The following is a 19908-nucleotide window of genomic DNA, read 5'->3' as shown; positions in this document are numbered from 1 at the left end:
AGTACTGTCATTTTATTACTGCAATGCGCAGGGCCGTACTGGGAACCAAAACCAGCCTTGGCAAAGTGCTCGCCCCCTCCCCCCTGGGGGGGGGGGTGTTGGGGGTGCGACCAAGCTCTTTGCCAAGGCCAGTTTTCGGCCGATTTTGTTTCAGGGCAGCCCTGTAAAAAAAACTGCCCCCTGGGGCCCAAAACTGGCCCCACCCTTGCGGCGCACTGGGGGATTGCCCGGTGCCCGCAACAGCCAGTACGGGTCTGGCAATGCGATCTGATAGTGACAGTGGGAGGCATATCCATCTAGATACCTGGTCTGTTAGTGTTGTAAGAGCAGGCCCATGGTTCATTTGCACTACGGCCTCTGGGTCCCTATGTATCCAAACATCTAAATATTTAACAGTTCTGTAGCCTGGGTCAAAAGAAATTCTAGCTCACAAAATGTGGTGCACTTTGTGAGGGTTAATATTAGCGATTTTGTGCAGTGTATGCTAAGGCCTGAGTACACTCCGACTTTGAGCAAGGGTTCTAGATTCATCTCAGGTCCTTGCACATACAGCAGCATGTCGTCTGCATAAAAGGATATGGCTAAGGTCCGCTGTTGGAACCCCAGCACCTCTTGCCTATGCATCCGTCAAATTTTGCACGCTAAAGGTTCCAGCATGAAGGAAAAAATTATTGTATTGGCGACAACGGGCAATCTTGCCTAGTTCCTCTATAGATTCAAATAGGGTCTGATACAAACTTATTAACTCAAACCCTCGCAGTCGGCTCGGAGTAGAGCAGAAGCACCTATTGCATGAAGGAAGAGGGGAGCCCCATACGATGCAACACCGTGCACATATAGCTCCACTGTATGGAGTACACTTCATATCTTTTTGAGTCCTTATCCGGCTTCCATATTGCCCTGTACCGGCAAAATTCAACCCAGATGATTGGTTTCAGTGTGAATAAGTGTGAATGGATTCCCCCTTTTCACAAGGAGCATGACACCTCTCTAAAATGCAGAGTATGACGAGGCCACCTTAACATCTGCCTACCTCTTCCCCACATTCTGCTATGTGTATTTGGTCTGGTGGGTTTCCTGCAACAAAGCAACTTGAATATCGTGCCTGTCAAAATATGCAAACACCTGCCTGATTTCATTACTTTGGAGTTATTTAGGCTTGTACATTTCACATCAGCATTTTAATTACACCACCTTGAGGTGCCATTCATGTGAACCAAGCCTCATAATTAAACATGGTACCACCCTCCAACCCCAAGTAGCCCATTTATACCACCCCCACCCACTTCAACCTGCCCAACCTGCAAAAGCCATTGACCAACAACAGAACTGTGTGCACACCACAGTCATACACTAACATTTTCTATTGGGGTGTACCCATCGGGAGTCGCTGGTGCCTGAAATTCCCTTTCACATGGGAGCTGGCCGAGTGGACCACATAAATCTGCACAATCCATATATATTTACTTCTGCAGTTCCTGTTCTATAACAATTTGATCCATCTCACATTATCACATTTGTAGTCGATTCAGTATGACCTCATACAAATGTTCCTGAGTCGCGCCACAGTTCAGCTACAATCTGCTGCCAAAGCACCTGTTTTCATGCACAGCAAAAGGATCCACAGCAGCATTTTGTCCGACTCGTCATCAGCCTGTGGATCTGCTGGGTTCTTCCAGTTTTGTTGTAGCATTTGCGCATATTCCTCTGAGTCTTGAAGATCTTCTGCTTGCCCTCTGCCGCAATTGGCAGCTGAGCAGAGTATAGCATAGCATAGGGAATGTTCTACGCTTGCATTTTCTTTTTGACTAGGTAGCCGCATTTGGGGACTCTGCTGTTTGCCGGCAATTTACCCTGACTGAAGGGCCACATGTACCAGGAGCGCTAGAGCGCGGACACGCTATTTAATCACCACGCTGACCCGCAGATCCTTGCAGCCGTATTTGGGGATTCTGCTGTTTTGCCCGCAATTCACCCTGACTGTAGGACCACAAGTACCAGGAGCGCCAGCGGATGGACACACTATTTAATCATTTAATCACCACGCTGGGCCGTGGCGTGTATTACGTATGGGGACCTGCCCGGGCGAAGCTCGGGCCAAGGGCGGGCCTGTCCACGCCCATTTGAGCCAGGAAGAGACTAGGCTGGGCCCACCCTCCAAGATCTGCGCCAGCAGAAGATACCCAATTACTATCTTTAACAACTCTGGGTCATTAGCATTGACATTGTGAGAAATTGGCCTGACATATGCTATCCACTATTCTAGTGGGCACCTTGCACCAGTCCAAACGACCCTTATTGATGGTAGATTAAAGACAACCTTTATGGAAAGCTATCCTAGTGGTAGCTGTGGAGAGCAGTAGTCTTCAGGCTAACTCTTGAAGGAATGTAAAGCAGCTTGTTTTTGCTCATGCATGGGCACCCTCTCACATAAACCCAAGCACTCTGCCTTCAGGATTGATAAGGCCTGGTATAGGAGTGACTTATAGCCTTATATGTTTCAGTGATCAAAGGTAGATATAGATAACCTATATCTTAGTGATGGGTGCATGCACCACCTTACCCAGGCTGCAGTAGCAGTCATGTGATGTCAATTTGGAAGGCTTCCCATGGGTGGCATATTAAATGCTACAGCCCCTGGTAGGCGTCTGGGGTACCTATGCCCTTGGTCCTGACCTTCATCATTCAATTATGACAGCACAGCCCCTACCCCCAACTCAGATGCATCTGTTTGGACAATGAATTCTCTGGAATAGTTAGTACTTTGCAAAATTGGTGTAGTGCACATGGCCTGCTTCAGGTCATCGAATGCCTTTTGACAGCTGACTGTCCACTGACATTTCTTTGGCATTCTCCTAGACGTTAAGGCATTCTGGGGTGTCATAATGGATCCCTACCCCTTGACAAATCTTCTGTAGTACCCATTCATGCCCAAGAAAGCTCTGACCTGAGTCTGGGTAGTTGGAGCAACCCAGTCCATGGTCTGGATTTTGCTCTGCAATGGTTGAATCTGGCCTCCACCCATAAGGTGGCCCAGGTACACAACCTGACTCTGCCTTATCTGGTACTTAGTAGCCTTGATAATGAGGCCTGCCTTCTGCAGGGCCTCCCAAACATTTCTCAGGTGGACCAGGTGATCATTCCAGGTGGAGCTAAAGACAACAATGTAATCTAGATATGATGCACTATAGTCTTCCAGGCCTGATAGGACGTTGTTCACCAACCCTATCAATGACAGCAATGTCACCTTGCACCAGTCCAAATGACCCTTATTGACGGTAGGCTAAAGTCAACCTTTATAGAAAGCTATCATAGTGGTGGCTGTTGAGAGCAGTCTTCCGGCTAAGTCTTGAAGGAATGTAAAGCAGCTAGTTTTACTAGTCTATATTCTCGTGAATGACCAAATGAACGGAGAACCACACCGGGTATATATATATATAATATATATGTATTTATTCTAAACACATTCCTCAAGTCTCTTTATAAGGCTAGAGCAAAAGTACATTCAGTAAACTTAATATTACACAATAAATTAGCACTATATACGTTGAGCCCTAGGGGCGTACCAAACCATATATCAATAAAGTGGTATATGAGCCACAACTTCCATAGACACAATGCCTAGAGCCTTCAGAACTGCTGGGGCCACCAGGAACCACCCAAAGTAGTGACACAGTGGACCCAAGGGGACGCGTGCAGTGTGAGAACACAGCCGCAAATCATTATTAACTTCTATGGGGAAAGTCCTGTTTGCAAATTTAAAGAAAAGGGACACTTCAAAGAGGACTTGGAGCAAACCCCTTGAGACTTAAGGGGTTCTGGATTCAACACCCACAGGAGCATCGGAGTACTCGAATTACCTCACCCAGGGAAGTCGGGTGCATAGGAGTCAGGATTGTTTTAATTTCCAATGGCGATCTGCTTCAAAGTGCTGCTGCCGTTGAGGAGGAAAGTGTCCGGATGGATCCAAGCCTGGATCGGAGATGAGAAGAACCTAAAAGCAGAGAGGACAGAGTCTGGGTCACTAGCCAGTGACCAGGGGCACGAAAGAATGCCCATCGATGTCGGGTGATTGCTGGTGAAGAAGGTGGAGTTTGACTCTTCAGCCACGAGGACTAGGAGGAGTCAATGACAACCAGGATCTGGAATCAAGCTGTCCCACAAAGGATGTCAAATGCTGCGGTGTCAGTGCCCAGGTTGAACCCAACAAGCCTTGGCAACAGCATCCCAAGCAGAAAGCAGAGATAGGCGTTGGTGCAGACCAGCAAGTTCTGAGGGACACAACACTTGGTAGGCATTCAGGGCACATCTGGAGCAACCAGGGAAGCCCAAGGAAAATCAAAATGGCCTTTCTGGGGACCCACCAGTCAATGGAACAGTGATCACGAAGGAGCCTCAAGTGGAAATGCAAGAAGCGGGCTCACAGAATACTCATAGAGTGTAGTTCCACAATCACGTTGAATGGACTTGGCAAACATTAGGAGTGAGATAGCAAAAATCTGAACATGAGGAAGTGTCAATGGTTGGAATAGAACCCGCTCGGTTCTTAGGATACCCATCAAACTATTGTATGATCAATTTTATCATCTGGTCATCCTACAGTGGTAATACGTCTCTAGATCATTGAGACCAAATCTTACCCGGTTAGAGAGCGGGATCACTGCCCACAAGCATTTGGTGACCAGTGGAAGTCCAAAATGGGTAAAAGTGCAGTGCAAAAAAAGGAGAAGTGGTGAATATAAAATAGGATAGAGGACAGAGCAATAATTTTATTAGGAATATGCCCTCTCCCTAATTAAAAACAAAACGAACAGTGCAAGAACGCAGTATGGAACAAATCACTGCTTCAATGGCCATTGAAGCAGTGATTTGTTCCCCTAGGTTTCTTTGTGATAAAATTTATTGTTTAGTGGGGACAACCTGGGCAAGGTCTTTAAACTCCCCTGTGACCCTTTCTTCGCCTTATTGTTATAATTATTTCCAAATTGACAGATAATGCCTGGCTAAGTGTATGGCAAGAGCATGAAATAGTATGTTTTCAGAAAACGTGGGCTGTGGAGCCATGTGTTTATTAATGGCTACTGCTCCTTCCAGACTAAAGCCACACCATCAACTTCCGGGAGGGCAAAGGGAGGCATTCTGACACTAATCAAAAATGATTTAAAGGTCAATGTGATTGTATAAATCCAAATTTCCATATCCTGACTCTAGAGATACAACAGGAAGGGAAATGGATATTAGTAAATATTTACAATGATAGATTTGTACAAAACATGCACTTAATTGTGGGAGAGCTTTTTAAATCAATAGAAAACATCACCCAGAATCTTAAGGAAGTGAATGCCAACATTATGTGGATGGGGGACTTTAACATTCACCCATGCGGTTACAACGCACTCCCGGTCTGCCGACTAGAGGACATGGCGGGTAACTCTATATATCATTTTACTCATAATGAGTATGGTAACTCCCTGAATAGGTTATTGTCCTCCCTGAATATGGAAGTAGTCTGTGATATCGATAAAGCCACAGAAAACACACGGGGAACTTTCCCCTGAAATGGGTAGGAGTCAAAATTGATTATATACATTTAACGACCCCTTTCAGATCAAGGGTTTCCAGGGTAAGAAACTGTTTTACAACTTTCAGTGATCACTCTATTTTATTTATGGAGGTGAAAGTATCTATATGGGATACACACAACCACAAGCAAGCTGGAACTTGCTTTTCCGCCCGTTCGCAATGTGTTTTTTTCGTGCTCGCGGGGTAATTTATCTCTAACTTTCCCATGCGGTCGCTAATGGGCGTGCCTATCTTGCTCACGATGCGTATTTCCTGTTCAGGGTCGCATGACTTGTTCGCGATCGCAAACTCTCACGGGATAGCGCAACTGGCTGCCAACAATCCAACATCTCGTTGCGCACATGAATGGATAGGTAAACTCATCGCAAGAACGCATTTTTAAAGAGCAAACAAGAAAATACTACAGTTTTGCAGCAGATTGAAAACGTTTTGACATTTTTGCGTTCTCCGTGGAACACGAAAATGTCAAAATATCGCCAATTCCGCAAGCAGAACGGAATTTTACGCCCACCCCTAATACAAACTGCCCTGGAAAAACAGCCAAAGGGCCATCAAGGAGGATTTATGGGTAGACCTTGATAAGGCGGCTAGCACAGGAAATAGCTAAGATTTTGGGAAATTGGTAAATGCCCCATACTTTAAACATCATAGCAACCCCACAACAGATACAAATGTGGATGAGGAAACATGGGTCTCCCATTTTGAACCATCTTTGCGCTAAAATGGAACTCTCCCCTTAGCTCTACAATTATAGAACAATAGTCTTATGCCCCCCTTGTATTTTAACTCAATGAAGCTTAAGTCGGATTAGAATCCTGTAGTAAGGGAAAGGCCCCAGGTCCAGACGGTGTCCCAATTGATTTTTTTCAGTAAAATGTAGACCTTTGGGCACCGCTCCTGACAAATGTAATGAATAGCAAAGTTCTAGTTGCCCCCACCCCCCCCCCTTCATGGTCAAAAGCTGTGATTGTACCAATTCCCTATTGGATACAACCTCTAAATTGATGGGATGTCTCCTCCTCTCTAGGCTAGAGGGGTAGGCTAAGAAGAAAAACATGTTGATCGAGGTCCAGTATGGATTTCAGCAGGGAAGGGGTGCAGTGGATCAGTGCTTACATTTAGCGCTGACCATAGAAAAGTATACTAGAATGAAGGAAGAAAGGATTTATATAGCTTTCATGGACCTGACAGCCACATTCGACTGTGGGGTCCATGCTAAGCTTTGGAAAATAATGAAAGTGATGGGAGTCAATCAACCAATACTAGACTTCATTAAACATTCATTTATAAATGCTGAGGCAACAGTCTGCTATACCAAGGATGGAGACTGTACACGCCCCTTTAAAATTGCAAGAGGAGTGAGGCTGGGCAGTGTCCTTGCACCACTCCTCTTCTCCCTATACACTAATGGAGTCGAGAAAGCACTAACTATGACCTCCCCAGATGTCCCTTTTTTTTACTCCAAACCGTATTAGTTTACGCATGTGGTGTTAATCGCCAAACAGGACTTGGTCTAGAATGTTTGGTAAATGCATATGCCTCCTTTATGGATTCACTTCAATTGAAGGTTAATCAAACCAAGTACTTGTAATATTAGCGGGGGCGAAATACCCTATCTGCACGCGTATGCCAAAAGAATAGAGGTAGTAGATTCTTTCCTCTATCTAAGGGTCCTCTTTGACAAAGACCTTTCATGGTCCAAATTGATAGAAGGAAGGAAGTTGGCAATGGACAGAGGTATATCTGCTGTTCTTCACTCGGAAATTAGGCGCTAAACATATCTTACCCATGAAAAACAGCTATAAGTCCAAGGTAAAGGCAGCAGCAACATATGGCGCGGGTGTCTGGGGCAGGGTAACATCAACATCACTTCAATACACTGAAAATAGTTTTTAAAAATCCGTAGTAGGCCTTCCGCCGGCGACTTCTAACAACATCCTCCATTCAGAATTGACTATATCCTACATTTCAGATTCTATACAGCTAGCCCCAATCCTCCTCTGGCATTCAATCTGGCAGAGAGAGAGAGATACAGTGACACTTAACCAAATAATAATAAAGAGGGGTTTAAGCATAGATAAGTGGAAAACCTCTAGATGGCTAAGCAATGTGAATTCCACTTTAAAGGAGATCGACCTCCCTGATTTGTTTTATAATTCACTGGCTTGCCAAACGGTCTCCAAACAAAAGGTTACAAATGTGTTTCTACTGAGGTCTGAGCAGAAACAAAGGAGTACCATAAAGAGAAACAAGCGGTCTGTCTATATCATCAAAATCCCCCATTATCAGAAGAAGGGTTTCATTAAATGCCACAGCATAGATTTATACTGTTAAGATTCTGAAGGAACATGATCCCTTTGATGTTAGGGTATCCAGAAAAGACATACAACGACTCAGATTGAAGTGTTTATGCATGCGATAATCTTTCATCACAGACCTTGCACCTAATTGTTTTCCGCATACTCTATGAAAAAGAAAGGAATCAATACCTCACTCCAATCTTAAAACAAAGGAATTTTAACCTGTGTCGAGTGGCACTATATTATTTAAAATTATTTTACGATCTGTTGATCTGTTATTAGCAACATTCCTATGGGCCTGCATGAGAAGGAGGAAGGGTGGGTTGCCAAGTCAAGCTTTCTGAGCTTACCTTATTATGATTAACCCAATTGTACAGTATGTTTTAACATATGAAATCATTTTATTGCATTAGGTGTGTCTTTTTTATCCGAGAATTTATGAAGAACTAGAGTGGGGGATTTCTCATTTTATGAAATTATGTTATCTTTTATCTGTGCTTTTATGATCATTTTAACATCATCGAATAAAGATTGAAAATTGAATTGACTAGGAGAAATGTGTGCCTTGTCACCTGTACTGTAGTGGTATAGTCAGGGTAGAATTCAGTTGCACTCCCTTCATATTTAATGTGTTGCTTCTCCCTCACCAGGCGTAGGATTGTGTACCTGATGCGCTAATCAAGCAGCCGTGCAATCACCAGGTGCGGCGCGGCCCCCGGGACCGGATAAGCCACCACTGACCATTGGGCTCACTCCACCAGCACTTCTGTGGATACATTTTTAGGCCCAAACACCTCTTTGAGCATTGGCTCAATGTAGAGTTCCATCTGTCCCGTGTTGGTGGTCTCTGGCAACCCAAAAACACAAAGATTATTATGGCGTGACCGCGCCTCCAAGTCCTAATTTTTTGCTTGGATCACAGCTAGCACCTTCTCCATGCTTAGACTTTTGGTTGTGACTGTTTGAAGGTTGTCTTCCATATTTGAGATGCGGTGCTTCGCTTCTCCCAATCAAGCGCCCTGCTTATCTAATCTAGTTGCGAAATGGTCCATACGCATATTTAGAGCATCTATTTTCACATCAATAGATTGCAAGCTGCTCTGCATCACCATTAGCGTCACCTCGAGGACAGAGGGGATTTTCTCTGGCAGGCCATTTTCAGAGTCAGATAGGACATAATGCTGGGACCGAGAGGACTTATGGGCCTCAAACATGAGGCATTCCTGCTGCTTGTCTGTCTTACCCATACTGAGCCTAGTGTCCACTGCACCCTGCTGAAGCACTCCTGTACTTGTAGGCTGTACATCCCACTCAGCTCCCACGTGCTCAGTAATTGTGTCCCTTAGCATTAGCAGTATGCTCTTTGGAGGTCAACCCACAGCAGGACACTCAGTTATTCACGGCAGCCTTTAGTCCATAGTGTCTGGAACTTTACTTTGCTGCGGCATGGTTCAGTCAGGCTCAGCAGCCAGTCTTAGTTAGTGCAGGCCAATCGATTCAACTGTGACACAGCCAGTCCTACCAATCTATCACCAGGTGCACCTGATAGGCCCCATGGCATGACCCAAGCTACTCACAAACAGTCCCAGGCTCCCCAGATGCACTCCCAGGAGATCTAATCCCATAGCAGCTCCCTGCGCAAACACAGCTTTCACCCACAGTGACTAGTCCTCCTAATCAAGCAATGCTCCCCTCTCTCCATACTCTCGCTCGCAATGGCAGGTCGCAGCGTCTTCCCAGTCACCGCAGCAGTTAGGCTAGCTGCTATCTCATGCTGCCAGGGGCTCACAATTCGTTGCTGCTCTTGCCTTGTGCCGCCAGCTCCTCCTCTAACCTTTGGCAGCTCTGGTATCGCTACGTGTCTCTGGTGGCTGCCATCTTGCTGCCTCGGTGTGTATCCAGGCAACTGAGGCCGATCACATAATTTGGCACCTCGATGTGTCTTGTGCGAGCATCTGTGTCCAAGAATAGTTGTGTTGTATTCATCCACCGATAATCGTAGCCAACAGCTTCGGATGTGCCCTTTTAGCCAGAATAATGGTCGGATGTTTGCACTCAGCCAGCAGAGCTGCTTTAGGAAGCAGCCATCTTGCTTCAACTCTCTAGCACCCCCTGCCTGCTACAAGTCTTTGAATGCTGCCCACAAACAGCAGATAATGCGATTGTTCCTGTTGAGCAGCTTAAGCAGCCCATGAAATGTACACAGCCCAGTCTTGTGAAAATCTTTATTTTAATGAATTAAAAAATTAGTAAATCAGATTTTATGAATTGCGATCATTAATGTGTCACTCGGTGCCTAACTCTCGTCTAGAACAGCTGCATTGGCAGGTCCAACTCCAGGAGCAGGAGCGGGCACAATATAATGTTTCCATGTGTAGATCATGTAACTTTCATACAAATGATGTGGACTATTTCAGTTATGCTTTGCAGTGACTTGCATTATGATTGAATGGTATGCTTCATGTGGAAAAGTCAACAAAGATCGGATCTGAACTTACAATTTCAGCTACTCTATTAGCATACAGTAACTATCTGCAAGGGCAGTCTTTATGCTGCCTTTGTTGATCTCAAGTCTGCCTTCGACCTGGACCCACAAAACAAACTGTGGATGGTTTTGTACAACTTAGGCACACCCCATGCTCTATTAATTTTGCTGATTCGGCTTTATGAAAATAATGATGTTGCTGTGGTTCTCTCAGGATCCCAAGGTGATCTTGCAAGATAGCTTCTCTTTCAAGAAGGGGTGCATCAAGGATTTTTTTTGGCCCGACTCTGTTTTAATTGTTTTTAAACTATGTTCTCCAGTTTCTTTTCTCTTCTCCTACTGATGCCCCAACATCAGTAGGCACAGAAATCCCAATCCTAACTTTTGAATATGACATTTTATTATTATCTCAAACCATGAGTGGTAAATAACTTTATTGTTTGATTAATAAAAATCATTACAATGGTAAACATGCGAGCATTATCAAACATATGTCATGAATGTTTGATTAATAAAAATCATTACAATGGTAAACATGCGAGCATTATAAAACATATGTCATGAATAGTTGTTAAAATATTCACATTTGGACCATCACGATGGAAATAAAAGATAAAATTAATCAGAAAACGATTAAAAAATCCTAAGAATCTATATATAAAAATGGTTGTAAACCTTAGTTGTCCATTCTAGTTTTTTCATCTACTTGAACCACAGACATACATTTGCTATTAAAAAGCAACAGTTATTAACTTTTGATTGTATAGTTCAGTGTTTGTGGTGAGGATCCTGGGGTTACAATCCATTTATGTAATGAGCCCCTGCATACATTGTTTCAAGGATTCCAGGGATGCACAGGAAAAACAAGTCAACCCGAACGCCGGGGCCATTGTCAGGTATTCTTGTGTGCTACAGAGGGCTATGCAAATCGAAAAAGAGTACAACATGGGCGCAGAGCTTCGTCTGTCTTTTAATGGTTAACCGTTAATAGCTTACAGGATCTCACTGTTAGTAAATTTTCTTGCTGTTCCTGTAACAAACTTGGTGAACCTGATGTTAAGCTGTGGATTATCTGGGTTCATTGATGCAAGAATAGCCTGACTGCATGTACGAATACCAAGTTTGTTCCATTTGCTTTCTAACAACTTCCTTCGGTCATCGTAAGCTGCAGGACAAAGACATACCACATGCTCGATTGTTTCTGTACTGTGATACAGAAATGGCCATTCACCCATTCTGAGGGTCAAAAATCTTTTTTTCCACAGCACTGAGTAGGTACATGACAGATGTGGGCCCATAATCCCTGGCTTGAATCCTGATACAACTGTCCAGGCGTCTGTCCGAATGGAAGGACCAGAGGCGGGCATTTCTTTTGATATAGGTTTTAAGTACCTGCTGCGATGGATTAGAGGTCCAGATTTCTTCTGTATCGAGGAGTTGTAAGGAATCCTGCAAGTATCGCGGGTGTGAGCTACTGATTTGGCCAGCTGAGATTTCCAACCACCGAAGGGCCTGCAGGCTTCCTTCTCTGGAGCTACGCAACTTGTTGCACAGCCTGATGTACGCTCCACGCCCTATTGCTTGGTGGTCTTGAAGACCAAATTCAAGATGTACTTGAGCGGGGGAGGAAGAATTTGGTAGGCCCAATACCTGTTTGAATATTCTTGTTATTATTTTGTTCACATGACTGTTGTCTTTCCCTTGCATGATCTCCTGACTGTAGGTGAGGAAATTGATAATTTTTGCCTTCATTACAGTTATAAGTGGGGTTTAACTAGGTCCTGACAGATGTCTTGCATGGGTCTTAAAAGCCACTTGAATTTTCAGGGCTTTAGCTTCTACCTCGTCTCTATGTTTAGAGAATGTTCCCCTTCTGTCCAAGTGAACCCCCAAAATTCTTATAAGAAAGGGCTCTGTGAAAGTTTTTGCCATTGCATTGCCATCCGCCACCTTGATATTTCCTCTGTCCAAAGGTGATTGCCCTCGTCTTGGTTAGATTCAGTTCCAGATCATTTTCAATGGTGTATAGAGACAGCTGATCAAGTAGTCTCTGCTGGCCCACCCTGGAGTGACTAAGCAAAAGCAGATCGTCCGCGTACAGTAAGTTACTGACTCTTGTCCCAGTGATTTTTGGAGGATGAGAGTTAACTTTGTCAAGTAACTCTGACAGATCGGAAATGAAGAGGTTAAAAAGTAGGGGCGCCAGCACACACCCCTGCTTTACTCCGCGGGTTGTTTGTATTTTCCTTGAAATGTGTGATCCATGCCCAAGTTTTATACAAATCCATGTGTTGGAATGTAATGCGATTATGGCCTGTAGTAACGTTGGCGGAATCCCCCATTTCTGCAGTTTGAGCCATAATCTGCCTCTGGGAACGCGGTCGAAGGTGGCCTTAAAATCGACAAAACAGCCTTGCATCAGCGTTCCTGAGGCGGACACTTTATCTAGCAGGACAGAGATTGCAAGCAAGTTTGTTATGGTACCTGATTTTTGCACAAATGCTGTCTGTTTGAAGGGTATGAGATGTTTTTTTGCGGCCCAGGATGCCTGGTCTTGAAGGAGTGATTTAGCATAGTATTTCGATTCCACGTCCAATAGGGTGATCATCCTATCGTTTTACGGATCCGATCTCTTGCCACCTTTATAGACTTTATAGACTGGATGGCTCCTTGCCACGATTCCGGTAGAACCAAATTAATCTGGCAATGGGAAAAAAGAGGTGCCAGCTTATTTGCCCAGAATTCTATTTCCTGTTTGAACAGAGACTAGGGTATACCATTTGGCCCTGACCGTTTGTTGTTTTATAATTCGGGCGATTATTTCTGTGATAATTTCTAGGGTTATTGGAGTACTTTGTGATATTTCTATGGGCTGAGGCAGAGATTTCGTGTCGGTTGTCATTGGTGCCCTTTTGTGTAATTCGGTGTGGATTCCCGGTGTCTTCACATCCACTATGCCTGATGATAGGAATTTTTGGGGTTGTAGAGCCATGGCTGGTGGTCTAACCAACAGGGCGTCTTTTTCTGGATCATCAAAATAAGTTGTTAAGTAGGACACCCATTCAGTTTCAGAGATTTTAGCGCTGATTTGTCCTCCTTGTTTGTGTATTTTAGAATTAACAAGTGACCAAAAAGGCTTTGAATTATCATTTTTACTTGCATGTATCAGTTTTAGCCAGAACTGCTCAGATCATTTCTTTTTCTCGATGAATATTGCATTTCGGAGTGCTTTTTGAGCTTGCTTGAAAATATTTAGATTATAGTCTTCCCCTGGGAACCTGCATGCCTCTCTCAAGGCACTGTTACGTGCTGTTTTTAATTTCCTGATTTCGCCGGTTGTTATTGCCTGATTTCCCTTTTCTGTTTTTCGTGTGATAGATGGAAATTTCTTAAGCAGTGCCCAGGAGAAGACCTCCCATGATGTAATGGGCCGAGGTATGTCAATACTCATAGAATCTTGCTGGGCTCTACATTGGCTCATTATTGCTGGTATGGTTGAATCAGTCAATTTCAACCTTTAAAGATTGTCAGTGTGGTTAGCTTCTGTAGTCTGGCTAGTCGTGGCATGATGTGATGTGTTAAGTGGAATGATAGGGTGGTCACTTGAGGGCGGTGGTCACTGTCTCCTTGAACAGCTATGGTGTCGTTCTCGATAAAGGGGAGGATTTCCTTACTACAAGTGGTGTAATCTAGAAACAAATGGGTTGGACCGTATGATCTTGTCCAATTAGGGGGATTGTCCTTGGGGAAGCGACCATTTAAGATTGTTTAACCCAAAGCGGTGAGTTGTAGCACCATGTATTCGCCTAGTTTGCTGTATTTATTGCCATCAGGTTTTATTTGTTCCAGGGTATCTGCCTAAGGTGCGTCATACTCTTTCGTGACATCTTGAAAAAGGTTTGTGTTGTAGTCACCGGATACTATGCAGGCTGGTCTTTTGTAGTTACTTTGTATGTTACACAGAACCAGGGTTAGATAGTTTAACTTCGTTTTTTTCTCCCTGGTGCTTGGTGAAATGTAAATATTAATCAGAATCAGTTGTTCGGTCTATGTGGAGTTGTTAATCAGTACGCCAGAGATCCAGTCTTCTTCAAATGTCAATTGTGTTGTATTAACAATTAACTTGGTTGGAATGTAAATTGAGAGGCCACCACTGGGTCGGCCGGACTTGGGCGGGTGTTATATATTACAGATATCCTTCTAATGGGAGGCTGACCAAAGACCATGTTTCCTGCAGTAATATGACCTCGTGATTTTTTTAAAAGTTTGTCACGTCTGGGGATTGAAGTTTTGGAAGGAGGCCATTGATGTTCCATGAACACACTGAGAGTCCGGGTTGGGTTCAATTGTGGTTACCACCATCCAAGGACGCTGGTAGCCAGGCCCAGTCTGTCCCTGTGGTTCTTGGCTCCTTTATTTTTGGGTGGCTCGCCCTTACTGGGGAACAGCCTTTTGCTGATCTTAAGATTGAGAAGGATCGTGGGCCCTGTTTATCTGGTATGGCCGGGGGTTTTACGAGGACCGAAGCGTACCATGGTTCAGATTGGGGAACTACTTAAATGCCCCATTTCTTGAATAGGGCTGACCTTGATATTACTTCATCCATGAGTGCTACAGTTGAAAATGTAATTAACGTTGGTTCTACGTACTGATTGCTTCTCATCGGTTTAAACTCAATTGAGATTATTTTGTTGGATTCAATGTGACACAATTCAGGGATACATTTTAAAAGTTTCAGTATGTTCCCTCTATTTAGGATGTCATGCGGTCCTTGGCTGTAATATTCAGGGACAAAAAACAATTTGTTTTTTAAATTGTTTGATGAAGGATCCTGGCAAGGGGTCTTATGGTTGTCTTTGACCGTATTTTTGATGGGTCAATTCTCCTTTGGATATGGGGTAATTGTTGCTTGCGTCCCACATATGCACCGGTGGTCTTATGATTGTCTTCGACCATGATTTGCGATGAGTCGAATCCCCTTTGAATGTGTGGCGATTGTTGCTTGTTTCCCCGTCTTCGCCTCGGGGATCATGATCAACTTTATTGGGTAAAAACGTGCTCGTTTGCGATGTATCCGGGTTCTTGAATAATGTTATCTAGATGTTCTCCTTGCCTCTTAACTTGTACTCATTGTCGTGCTGTTCATTGGTTTCCTTTTCTTGGTTTGTCTTTAGTGCGCTTGCCATATCCGTTAGGACTATCGGGTTATCTAGTCCGGCCTTAATGACGTAGGATAGTGTTTCCAACTTTGTGGCCTTTCCCGGCTCATCCAAGGTCAGGGGCTGTAGAGGCTTTGCTGGAGCATCTCTCCTGAGCCCGGGTAGTTCCTTGTATTTTTTGCTAATGACGGGAGCTATTGACACCTGGTCAGTAAATTCTGTAAGTAGTAGTTGTGTTGGTAATTTTTGTGGCTATGTGAGGATGCTGTCGGTGTTGCGGTGCTGGTTGAACTAGATCGTACCTTACCCTTTTCGATACGTAATGGGTCGCTGGTCGTGTTTTGAAGCATAGAAATACGTTTGTTGTGTTTTTTCCATAATCTCTTTCATTCAATTTAGCTCAGGTGTTGTTTTTGGGGGGATTTGTTTGTTAATCCCGTTCCTGGGCCGGCCTCTCTGTCGACAATTTGCACTAACTCGTATGTGGATGGTTTGTCTATTTTCAATGTGGTATTGTTTTTATTATTTAATTTGGTTGGTAGAAAAATGTTGTACTCCTTGGGTACCACTCGTTAATCTCGATTATCTAAAAAACGGAACTACTGCAGGGGCGTCTGTTGATCAAATGTCGATTTTTACTGAGGATGCCTTATGGTTTGTAACGGGGTTGTTATGATTTATACTTTCGTCATTGGTCTCCTGAGTGGTTACATTGGTTAGGTGTAGACCTGGTGGATGTAGTTTGACTTGTGAACCTGATGGTAGTTTCTTTATTTCTGTCAGAACCAGTGCAAGGAACTGCGGAAGTGTAGACAGACTATCGGTCATTGGTCAACAGAAACATATTGCTTGGGTCAAATTGACTTTCGATTGTGCTTTGGTTATTAGGGTGTTCAAGCCTTCTAGTTTGTTGTCGATCCCTGCCGTGTATACCGCTAATGTATTTAAAAGTTCAACTTGGATATCAAGTTTATCTGAGTGGTAATTTAGTGCGGAGACTGTGGATTGTAGTGTTTGTACAAGCTGGGCCAGATGATGGTAGGTTCAAACGCTGGTGGGTCGTGGGCTTCTGTTGCGGCATTTGTTTTGTTACGGTCTGTCTTAAAAAAGGATAGGTCCACAAGGGAATGGTCATTGGGCTCACCTGTCTTTATTTCAGGGGATTTGTGATGGACAAAGACAGGTGGCGTCATTGGTGTTAATGGTTTAATGTTACCCGGAAGAGTTCTGGTCCATTGAGCTGCTTGGGGGGTAGATTCCATTTTATTTACAAAAGAGCCCATACTGTATGGATTAATTTCCTGCTGTGTGGGTAATATGGAGAAAAGAGGGGAGTCATCGCTTGAGATAGTTATTGGTGGTGAACACTGATCCTTATTAATTTGTAGCGCTTGTTGTGGAGGTGAGGATATATTTCCTGACCTGGTGTCTGGCCTTGGCCTGTTTTCCCCAGGTATAGATGATACTTCCCTTGTTAATTGTCCATCTGGGGATGTGATAATGGCCTGGTTTTGCAAATGTTCATGAACCATGGCCTGTACTTTGATCTGTACTGGATCAGTATCGGTGATAGTTTGGGGTTGGTTGAGACTTGAACTTGTTTCTTGAAGAACTCTCTAAGGGTCCTCTTTTTTACGTCATTGGATGTTTCATCCGACGTATAGTACTGTTGAATTGGGGGCGCTTGGATCATTTCAATCTTGATAATACAATCTATAGAGTCGGGTCTGTGTTCAAGAACCTGCGAGTGGGTTGGTGATAGTGGTGACGCCGGGGGATGGGGTTGCGCTATCTCCGATTCCTCAAGTGGATCTATAGTTTCATTGTTTAACTTCTTACGTTTTTCTGCAGTCTCTTTTTTCAGCCTTCCGGACCGCATTGCAATTTAACTAGGGAGAAGTAGAGAGGAAGAGAAAGAGTGGAAGTAACTCTCTGTTTTTTGGGGTTTTTTTTTCTCCTTCCCTTCACTTGGTGTCCTTGAAATGTGAGGTGGGGACAAGGAGGGAATGATGAGGGAGTTGAACCCTTCTCAACCCTCTGATCTATCAGTACTGCCCCCAGTCACCCCTTTGTGCTTGATCAGCTTATAGCTGGTACCTGAGTCACGATGTCCACCAACGGTTCCACAGGGGCACTGCTGCTGTTGGTTGACTGGCTAATTGGTTGTGGGGTTGCATGCCTCTTGCCCCCCACAAGCAGCACCCTCGCTGAGGCGGCAGATGACTGTGGCTGTGGTGCCCGTTTAGACTACCAGAATTCTATTTGCCTGGGTGCCCAGTTCACCGGGCTTGCCGCAGGCTATTCTCTCCTCTCCGGCTCGTTACGCCTCACCTCTCCCGCGGTTCTGCTGCAGCCGCGGGTCTTGGGTCTCGGGCTTGGCTTCCGCTCTCACACAACTTGCGGCTCTCAGCAGGTCTCCCCCGTGGTCTCCCTCACGGTCCGCGGTCTACTTCAGCCGCGAGTCTCCGGCCGTAGGTAATCACCGCTAGTAAGTATAAGTAAGTATAAGTATTAAAATGTTATATAGCGCGCAGTTACCCTGGAGCATCCCAGCGCTTATCTAGACACCAACAGATAAAACAGTCAGTAAGGCACACTTACACAGGAAACAGATGTGTTTTCAGACATTTGCGAAAACGCAAAGTGCAGATCTCAGCACGCAGTTTTAAAGGTAGAGAGTTCCAAAGCGTCGCTATGTTAACCGAGAATCTTCTCCCGCCGGTGCGTGCCCTCTTTACTCTGGGTATATTTACAACAAGGGGTGGTGAGGGACAGAGTCTCTGAATTAAACAGAATACTCTCACCCAGTCAAGAGATCAGGGCTAGATCCAACACCGTTTTTTAGCTCACTGCACCATCCCAGTTTCAGAACCTGGCTGTATGCAAATTAGTCTGTTCCTGTCCCAGTGCATGATGGGAACAGGGCAAACCAAACTACAAAAGCCAATTCTTACACTGGGAAGGAAACAAGCTACCGGGGACCGGTTTCTGGCATTTCAGCCTCTTCGGCCCGGCTTGCTTGAATCCTGATGGTGCAATGAGCAAGGGACTCACATCTGAGTATACCCTTCCACGCTTAGGGTGGACAAAAATATTTACAACAAGGGGTGGTGAGGGACAGAGTCTCTGAATTAAACAGAATACTCTCACCCAGTCAAGAGATCAGGGCTAGATCCAACACCGTTTTTTAGCTCACTGCACCATCCCAGTTTCAGAACCTGGCTGTATGCAAATTAGTCTGTTCCTGTCCCAGTGCATGATGGGAACAGGGCAAACCAAACTACAAAAGCCAATTCTTACACTGGGAAGGAAACAAGCTACCGGGGACCGGTTTCTGGCATTTCAGCCTCTTCGGCCCGGCTTGCTTGAATCCTGATGGTGCAATGAGCAAGGGACTCACATCTGAGTATACCCTTCCACGCTTAGGGTGGACAAAAATATTTACAACAAGGGGTGGTGAGGGACAGAGTCTCTGAATTAAACAGAATACTCTCACCCAGTCAAGAGATCAGGGCTAGATCCAACACCGTTTTTTAGCTCACTGCACCATCCCAGTTTCAGAACCTGGCTGTATGCAAATTAGTCTGTTCCTGTCCCAGTGCATGATGGGAACAGGGCAAACCAAACTACAAAAGCCAATTCTTACACTGGGAAGGAAACAAGCTACCGGGGACCGGTTTCTGGCATTTCAGCCTCTTCGGCCCGGCTTGCTTGAATCCTGATGGTGCAATGAGCAAGGGACTCACATCTGAGTATACCCTTCCACGCTTAGGGTGGACAAAAATATTTACAACAAGGGGTGGTGAGGGACAGAGTCTCTGAATTAAACAGAATACTCTCACCCAGTCAAGAGATCAGGGCTAGATCCAACACCGTTTTTTAGCTCACTGCACCATCCCAGTTTCAGAACCTGGCTGTATGCAAATTAGTCTGTTCCTGTCCCAGTGCATGATGGGAACAGGGCAAACCAAACTACAAAAGCCAATTCTTACACTGGGAAGGAAACAAGCTACCGGGGACCGGTTTCTGGCATTTCAGCCTCTTCGGCCCGGCTTGCTTGAATCCTGATGGTGCAATGGAATGGGGCAGTGAGATAAATAACGGTGATGGATCAAGCCCTGATCTTTGGACTGGGTAAGAGTGGTCTGCTCAATTCAGACACTCTGTTCATCACCACCCCCTTTTGTAAATCGATTTTGGCCACTATAGGTGTGGCAGGGTATACTCAGACATGAGTCCCTTTCTCACTGCTCCATCAGGATTCAAGCAAGCCGGGCCGAAGAGGCTGAAATGCCAGAAACCGGTCCCCGGTAGCTTGTCTCCTTTCTGGTAAAGAATTGGCTTGGTAGTTTAGTCTGCCCTGTTCCCATGATGCACTGGG

General features: G+C 44.8%; 1 protein-coding gene across 1 annotated transcript in view; it reads left to right on the top strand.

The window, feature by feature from the left end:
- Positions 1 to 19908, top strand: part of LOC147726091 (uncharacterized) — a 61922-nt gene that overhangs the window by 20888 nt on the left and 21126 nt on the right. Inside the window, exon 2 of the mRNA XM_086963411.1 lies at positions 13747 to 13803. Coding sequence (XP_086819537.1) covers positions 13747 to 13803 — 57 coding nt within the window. The remainder of the gene's footprint in view (positions 1 to 13746; positions 13804 to 19908) is intronic.

Source organism: Lissotriton vulgaris, chromosome 3_1, assembly GCF_964263255.1.
Source record: "Lissotriton vulgaris chromosome 3_1, aLisVul1.2, whole genome shotgun sequence".
Classification (NCBI taxonomy): Eukaryota; Metazoa; Chordata; class Amphibia; order Caudata; family Salamandridae; genus Lissotriton; species Lissotriton vulgaris.
Note: the sequence above shows the minus strand (reverse complement) of the source record. Positions and strands in the feature narration are given on the sequence as shown.